This window comes from Salvelinus sp. IW2-2015, unplaced genomic scaffold (assembly GCF_002910315.2).
Source record: "Salvelinus sp. IW2-2015 unplaced genomic scaffold, ASM291031v2 Un_scaffold3478, whole genome shotgun sequence".
Taxonomy (NCBI): Eukaryota; Metazoa; Chordata; class Actinopteri; order Salmoniformes; family Salmonidae; genus Salvelinus; species Salvelinus sp. IW2-2015.
In genome coordinates, this window is record NW_019944758.1 from 9,909 (window position 1) to 18,742 (window position 8,834).

Genomic DNA, 8,834 nt, shown 5'->3' on the forward strand with positions numbered 1-8,834 from the left:
ATAGACGGCGAGGCAGACCTGCCAATCAGCGCCGACTGTGTTCACACAAGACAACACGTCACATATATTTTACGTGAGAAATACTGCACCAAACGCGTTAGTTTGATGTCAAATTGCGTGACTAAGACCTCCTCGGCAAAAACGTCTAATTAATTACAGATTGCGTTTGTCATCTTTGATTCCTTCTGGGGATTTGGAGGAAGTGAAATATGCTTCGTGTGGGATGAAAATCATCACGCTGAAATCGGTCAGGAAATACACCTAAACTGAAGTCTTGTTTTTCTAATGAGCGACAGAAAAACACGTGCCAATCGGCGTGTTCAGTGGCACCAAGTCCACTTTGAAAATACACGGAATTACAGTACCTCTAGTTACGCTAAAATAAGGGGCGTTTGTCAATTGCATTAAGATCAGTGATTTATCTCAAATAATTATCTCAAACACCTTGACACCGGTGCCCCCTCACATTGACTCTGTAGCGGTACCACCTGGATATAGCCCCGCTATTGTGATTTACTGCTGCTATGTAATTATTTATTTTTCATCTCTTACTTAAAATATAAATATATWTTTTTTTAAGGTATTGTCTTAAAACTGTATCGTTGGTTAAGGGCTTGTAGTTAAGCGTTTCACATTTCATTTCACCTGTTGTATTCGGCGCATGTGACAAATATAATTTGATTCGATTTTAGCATTATGCAAATCATTTGGGATTAACAAGTGATAGTTTGGGTTACGGAATCTCTAAGAGATCAGTTTTTCAATAGCAAACTATGGAACACTAATCTCTGAAACCTGCATATCATTAACGTAGCGCACCAATATTTAGAAAAATAAAACCTATACTTCAGTAATTTTGGCTTAATCTGATGGTGTGCCTTTTGTTCTTTATCCCAAATATGAGTACATAAAATAACATTAATACACAAGTAATAATGACAACAAACAAGAATCGGAAAAATTGTTTTGAGAAATTGCTAAATACATTTGAAATATATTTGCTTTCAGTGCTCCGTTTATGTAACAGTATAACTTTAGACTTTAGCCCCGACCCGGGCGCGAACCAGGGACCCTCTGCACACAACAACTGACACCCACGAAGCGTCGTTACCCATCGTTACCCATCGCTCCACAAAAGCCGCGGCCCTTGCAGAGCAAGGGGAAACACTACTTCTAGGTTTCAGAGCAAGTGACGTAACTGATTGTAACGCTATTAGCGCGTACCCGCTAACTAGCTAGCCATTTCACATCCGTTACATTTAACTCGGGCCTTTTCATTAGGTGAACAATGTAAAACAAATATTAGACATGGATTTATTACCTTTTTTGGACTCTGAAAACGGTTGGAAGTTGTGGACATGGTGGTAAAATGCAAAGTATCAGATCAATAAACATAATAATTATGAACTAGATCAATACAGATCCTAATCTCAGTGATCCAAGAGGCATTATGGTGCCAGTTTCATGAGAATCACCCATCTAGTGTTCATGGTTTCCTATAGCAGCATGGTACATGTCTAGTGTTCATGGTGTCCTATAGCAGCATGGTACATGTCTAGTGTTCATGGTTTCCTATAGCAGCATGGTAATGTCTAGTGTTCATGGTTTCCTATAGCGCATGGTACATGTCTAGTGTTCATGGTTTCCTATAGCAGCATGGTACATGTCTATTGTTCATGGTTTCCATAGCAAGCATGGTACATGTCTAGTGTTCATGGTTTCCTATAGGCAATGGTACATGTCTGAGTGTTCATGGTTTCCTATAGCAGCAATGGTACAGGTCTAGTGTTCATGGTTTCCTATAGCAGCATGGTACATGTCTAGTGTTCATGGTTTCCTATAGCAGCATGGTAATGTCTAGTGTTCATGGTTTCCTATAGCAGCATGGTACATGTCTAGTGTTCATGGTTTCCTATAGCAGCATGGTACATGTCTAGTGTTCTGGTTCCTATAGCAGCATGGTACATGTCTAGTGTTCATGGTGTTCTTATAGCAGCATGGTACATGTCTAGTGTTCATGGTTTCCTATAGCAGCATGGTACATGTCTAGTGTTCATGGTTCCTATAGCAGCATGGTACATGTCTAGTGTTCATGGTTTCCTATAGCAGCATGGTACATGTCTAGTGTTCATGGTTTCCTAAGCAGCATGGTACATGTCTAGTGTTCATGGTTTCCTATAGCAGCATGGTACATGTCTAGTGTTCATGGTGTCCTATAGCAGCATGGTACATCTGGTGTTCAGTTTCTCATGACAGACATTACATAAAATAAGTTTGAAACAATTCAGGATAAAACAGCTTTGTTCAATTTCACATTGCACTTGATTGTCATGCAAACGTTTTGTTTTCCCCTTGAAAGGACATTACTAGTTACCAACGAGCAAGTCCGTGCAAGTAACTAGCGGAGTCAATTGCAGCTGTGCGTTGGCGTCTCGGAGTTGTGGTTTGATGTGTGGCAGGGGGAAACTCTGCTAGGTAACTTCAGATGAAGTTTGGCATGCCGAAAGTTGCTGATTATTCGGCCACGTGCAATTAAATATTCCCCGTTTAACGTGTTTTCTGACTAAAAGAACATTAACTTCAACTATAGATACCTGGAGGTGTAAAATAATCAGTTAGTTTGACTCACTGTGTTTTTTATCGAGGTTTTATAGTTGAGTCGGAGTTGCCGGCGTGTACCCTGCTGTAATCCGATGAGCCAAAAGAAGTGGTTAGGATGGACGAACAGTACTTGTTCAGAAAGGAAGGGGGGGTGTGGGGGACTTTTTAGAAGTTTATATCATGCGTGGCGGGAACTATTAAACGATATAAAGAGATAGTGACCACTATATGAAACTGTAGAGACCTATTCGTTTACGTTTTAGTTAGCAGTGAAAAGCTAGTTTATGTTTTTACGACTTTTTAAAATGTACTTTCTCAGTTGGTACGKACCAACATTTAAAACTGCGTTTACCACAATGCACTGCGCTTAGGGTGTGTCTTAAAATTTGGTCCGGTAAGAAAAGAGGAGAGGAAAGTTTTTAGCAACAACATAACAAGTAACTAGTCTTTCAAGTAGCTAGCTGTTTGTAGAAAGTCTGATTTAGGTATAGCCATTGGTTTTCGGTCTACATGGGACTGTGAAATTCGTGTAGTTTATCAGCTACCATAACTAACCGTTGACAGATAGCTAGCTAGCCTAGTACCATAGATGGTAAAAACACAGAACTAGCTACAGCAGAGATGGTATCAATCAACCCAGTGGACTCTGATCCGGTACTCGGGATCAACGTTGTGGTGAAGGATGAAGAGGGAGAGGTAGTGGATTATTTAGCTGAACCAAGTAAGTTTTGATGGATCCATGTAGCTAAAKTGTATGTTCTTGTGATATTATTTATTGTTATAGCCTATGTGTTTTTATTCTGTTTAAAATAGGGCTGTCCTGGTGTGTGAAAGAGGAACAAGAAGAGGTACCGTGTCACCTAGGAGAAGTCGGTAAGTCTGATTGGGTGATAAGAGAGAGAAATAGTTATGGCGTATTTTAGTAGGCACTAAAGCCGGTGGCGGCTAGGCGAACCGAACGAGTGTACTCGCATGGTCCCTAAATTGACGTTCGCTTGAAAAACAAAAAAATAAGGGGGGAAGCGGCAGTTTTACCCATGAACAGTAGAGGGCGGTGAGCTGGTAATAGCCATCTTCGGCCAAACAAGGAAGTGACAACAACCAAACAAGGAAGAAACGCGCTGGAGAATATAAACAAAGATTTTTATAACTAAACCAAGATAGACTACATACTGTCGTTTCCAAAGGGAACAAATTAGTCATTGTGGGCAGAGCCAAGCACYAGCCAAAGAGATCCTATTGGCGTGTTCTGGCATGCATCTGCATATTTCCGTTAGGGAACGCCTACTCTGATGTGCGCTATAACTCAATTCTCTTTTGCACTCCTCCTAAGCAACGCTATTTTTAAAAACATTTTCAAATGGTAAAGTCTACAAAACGTAGTCTACTCTGTTCATAACATATTCTAGTTTTGGGAACAGAACTGTATTGACATCAAATGTTTAATTGATGAGAAAATGTGCAGAATCTAGGTCAAAATCCATCTCGTTCGTCTTCACTGGCCGCAGATGCTTGACATCTATACATCCGGTGAAATATCTGTCTCATTGTTCAATCTGTGATATAGTAGTGTACACAGAGAGACACTTGACRGGCGAGYTAATGGAAGTTGTGCMAATTGCCCGGGATCTACTAGATTTGATGTACATAGCAACACTTATAATAGGGATCTACTATCAATCAATCAAATGTATTTATAAAGCCCAGCCTAAAACCCCAAACAGCAAGCAATGCAGGTGTAGAAGCATGGTGGCTAGGAAAAACTCCCTAAAAAGGCCAGAACCTAGGAAGAAACCTAGAGAGGAACCAGGCTATGAGGGGTGGCCAGTCCTCTTCTGGCTGTGCCGGGTGGAGATTATAACAGAACATGGCCAAGATGTTCATAGATGACCAGCAGGGTCAAATAATAATAATCACAGTAGTTTTCGAGGGTGCAACAGGTCAGCACCTCAGGAGTAAATGCCAGTTGAGTATCTCTACCGCTCCTGCGGTCTCTGGAGAGTTGAAAACAGCAGGTCTGGGACAGGTAGCACGTCGAGCTGACAAGGTCGGGTCATAGCCCAGGCAGAACAGTTGAAACTGGAGCAGCAGCACGCAGGTGGACTGGGGACAGCAAGGAGTCATCAGGCCAGGTGTCTGAGGCATGGTCCTAGGGCTTCAGTCCGTCAGAAAGAGAGATTAAGACGAGAGCATACTTAAATTACACAGGGACACGATAAGACAGGAATACTCCAGATATAACAGACTGACCCTAGCCCCCGAGGAGCACAAACTACTGCAGCATAAATATTGGAGCTGAGACAGGAGGGGTCGGGAGACACTGTGGCCCTGTCCGACTTTACACCGGGACTGCCAACATGGCAGTGATTATAAACCCACCACTTGCCAAAGCACAGCCCCGCACCACTAGAGAGATATCTAACCACGGCACAACCCAAAGGGGGCGCCAACCCGGACAGGAAGGTCACGTCAGTGACTCAACCCACTCATGGACGCCCCTCTTAGGAACGGCATGGAAGGCACCAGTAAGCCAGTGACTCAGCCCCAATAATAGGGTTAGAGGCAGAGAATCCAGTGGGAGAGGGGTACCGGCCAGGAGAGACGCAAGGGCGGTTCGTTGCTCAGAGCCTTTCCGTTCACCTTCACACTCCTGGGCCAGACTACACTCAATCATAAGACCTACTGAAGAGATGAGTCTTCAATAAAGACTGAGTTTGCGTCTCTCACATGGGTAGGCAGACCATTCCATAAAAATMGAGCTCTATAGGAGAAAGCCCTGCCTCCAYCTGTTTGRTTAGAAATTCTAGGGACAGTAAGGAGGCCTGCGTCTTGTGACCGTAGCGTACGTGTAGGTATGTACGGCAGGACCAAATCGGAAAGAGAGGTAGGAGCAAGCCCATGTAATGCTTTGTAGGTTAGCAGTAAAACCTTGAAATCAGCCCTTGCCTTCACAGGAAGCCAGTGTAGAGAGGCTAACACTGGAGTAATATGATCAAATTTTGGGGTTCTAGTCAAGATTCTAGCAGCCGTATTTAGCAGTAACTGAAGTTTATTTTGTGCTTTTTCCGGGTAGCCGGAAAGTAGAGCATTGCAGTAGTCTAACCTAGAAGTGACAAAAGCATGGATACATTTTTCTGAATCATTTTTGGCCAGAAAATGTCAGATTTTTGCTATGTTACGTAGATGGAAAAAAGCTGTCCTTGTAACAGTCTTGATATGTTCGTTAAAAYAGAGATCAGGGTCCAGAGTAACGCCGAGGTTCTTCACAGTTTTATTTGAGACGACTGTACAACCATCAAGATTAATTGTCAGATTCAACAGAAGATCTCTTTGATCTTGGGACCTAGAACGAGCATCTCTGTTTGATGTACCTAGCAACACGCATAATAGGGATCTACTAGATTTGAGGTACCTAGCAACACATCTAAAGACTAAGATGGCGCCAAAGAATATGGCTGACGTTTTACATTCTCCCAACCCTGTCTCTTATACACATCTAGATGTGTATAAGAGACAGCTCCTGATATGTTCGTTAAAAAAGAGATCAGGGTCCAGAGTAACGCCGAGGTTCTTCACAGTTTTATTTGAGACGACTGTACAACCATCAAGATTAATTGTCAGATTCAACAGAAGATCTCTTTGATCTTGGGACCTAGAACGAGCATCTCTGTTTGATGTACCTAGCAACACGCATAATAGGGATCTACTAGATTTGAGGTACCTAGCAACACATCTAAAGACTAAGATGGCGCCAAAGAATATGGCTGACGTTTTACATTCTCCCAACCAATTGTGCTATTTTGTTAATTTTTTTGTATTTTGTTTAACTTATTTTTTAAACTTATTTTATACATAATGTTGCTGCTTCCGTTTCTTATGACCGAAAATAACTTTTGGACATCAGAACAGCGATTACTCACCACGGACTAGAAGAAACATTTTCCTCTAACGAGTCAGACGAGAAGGATATCCTGCTTTCACTGGAACAGGCCCAGACCCCCGCCTTTTGCGAGCGAGTATTCTCCCACTGCCATCCGTTCTTCTTGCTAACGTGCAATCATTGGAAAATAAAAGTGATGACCTACAATTTAAGATTATCCTACCCACGGGACATTAAAAACTGTAACATCTTATGTTTCACCGAGACGTGGTTGATCAAAGATACGGACAATATAGATCTAGCGGGATTTTCCATGAACTGGCAGAACTTACCTCTGGTAAGACGAGGGGTGGGGGTGTGTGTCTATTTGTCAATAACAGCTGGTGCACGATGTCTAATATTAAAGAAGTCTCAAGGTATTGCTCTCCTGAGGTAGAATACTCATGATAAGCTATAGACCACATATCTACCAAGAGAGTGCTCATCTATATTATTTGTAGCCGTCTATTTACCACCACAGACCGATGCTGGCACTAAGACCGCTCTCAACCAACTCTATAAGGCCATAAGCAAAGAAGAAAATGCTCACCCAGAAGCGGCGCTCCTAGTGGCTGGGGATTCGTTGGATGTGGCAGGGCTTGAAAACTATTATGGTCTACAAAGGGAAACTAAGACACGAGCTGCCCAGTTACGCGAGCCTATCAGGCAAGCTAAATGCCTTTTATGCTCACTTCGAGGCAAGCAACACTGAAGCATGCACGAGAGCACCAGCTGTTCTGAATAACTGTGTGATAACGCTCTCAGTAACCGATGTGAACAAAACCTTTAAACAGGTCAACATTCACAAGGCCGCTGGGCCAGACAGATTAGTGCCCACGAAGCTCATTTCTAAGCTAAGGACTCTAGGACTAAACACCTCCCTCTGCATCTGGATCCTGGACCTCCTGACGGGCCGCCCCCAAGTGGTAAGAGTAGGCAACAACAGTTCTGCCACGCTGATCCTTAAAACTGGGGCCCCTCAGGGGTGTGTACTTAGTCCCCTTCTGTACTCCCATTTCACCCATGACTGCGTGGCCAAACACGACTCCAACACCATCATTAAGTTTGCTGACGACAACAGTGGTTGGCCTGATCACCGACAATGATGAGACGGCCTATAGGGAGGTCAGAGACCTGGCAGTGTGGTGCCAGGACAACAACCTCTCCCTCAACGTGAGCAAGAAGAAGGAGGTGATAGTTGAGTACAGGAAAAGGCGGGCCAAACAGGCCCCCATTAACATCAACGGGCTGTAGTGGAGCGGGTTGAGAGTTTCAAGTTCCTTGGTGTCCACATCATCAACAAACTATCATGGTCCAAACACACCAAGACAGTCGTGAAGAGGGCACGACAAAACCTTTTCACCCTCAGGAGACTGAAAACATTTGGCATGGGTCCCCAGATCCTCAAAAGGTTCTACAGCTGCAACATCGAGAGCATCCTGACCGGTTGCGTCACCGCCTGGTATGGCAACTTCTCTGCATCTGACCGCAAGGCACTACAGAGGGTAGTGCGTACGGCCCATCACTAGGACCAAGCTTCCTGCCATCCAGGACCTACAGTATATAATAGGCGGTATCAGAGGAAAGCCCATAAAATTGTCAGAGACTCCAGTCACCCAAGTCATAGACTGTTTTTCTCTGCTGCTGCACGGCAAGCGGTACCGGAGCGCCAAGTCTAGGACCAAAAGGCTCCTTAACAGCTTCTATCCCCAGGCCGTAAGACTTCAGAACAATTCATTAAATCGCCACTGGACAATTTACACTGACCCCCCATCGCCCTCCCTTTTGTACACTGCTGCTACTTGCTGTTTTATTATCTATGCATAGTCACTTCACCCCTACCTACATGTACAAATTACCTCTAACCTGTATCCCCGCATACTGAGTCGGTATCAGTACCCCCTGTATATAGCCTCGTTATTCTTATTGTGTTACTTTTTATTATTACTTTTTATTTTAGTCTACTTGGTAAATATTTTCTTAACTCTTCCTGAACTGTTGGTTAAGGGCTTGTAAGTAAACATTTCACGGTAAGGTCTACACTTATTGTATTCAGCGCATGTGACAAATAAAGTTTTGATTTGATATACTAGGGATCTACTAGATTTGATGTACCTAGCAGCACACATAATAGGCTCATGTCCCCCCACCTCTCCATGTCTCTCCATCCATCCATAGATACGTAGACAGAGAAGATGCCCGCTACAGGTTCGTAATGGTGGATGTAGGGGCGTAAGGCCGACAGAGCGATGGTGGATGTAGGGGCGTAAGGCCGACAGAGCGATGGTGGATGTAGGGGCGTAAGGCCGACAGA

The 8,834-nt window shown here is 43.6% G+C and overlaps 1 protein-coding gene across 1 annotated transcript in view; it reads left to right on the forward strand.

Annotated features, from left to right (window-relative positions):
• The first annotated feature begins 2,990 nt into the window (after window positions 1-2,990).
• The window catches only part of LOC112075944 (zinc finger protein 135-like), a 15,945-nt gene continuing 10,101 nt past the window's right edge, over window positions 2,991-8,834 (forward strand). The window contains exons 1-2 of the mRNA XM_024142856.2: window positions 2,991-3,322; window positions 3,415-3,474. Coding sequence (XP_023998624.1) covers window positions 3,223-3,322; window positions 3,415-3,474 — 160 coding nt within the window. The 5' untranslated portion in view covers window positions 2,991-3,222. The remainder of the gene's footprint in view (window positions 3,323-3,414; window positions 3,475-8,834) is intronic.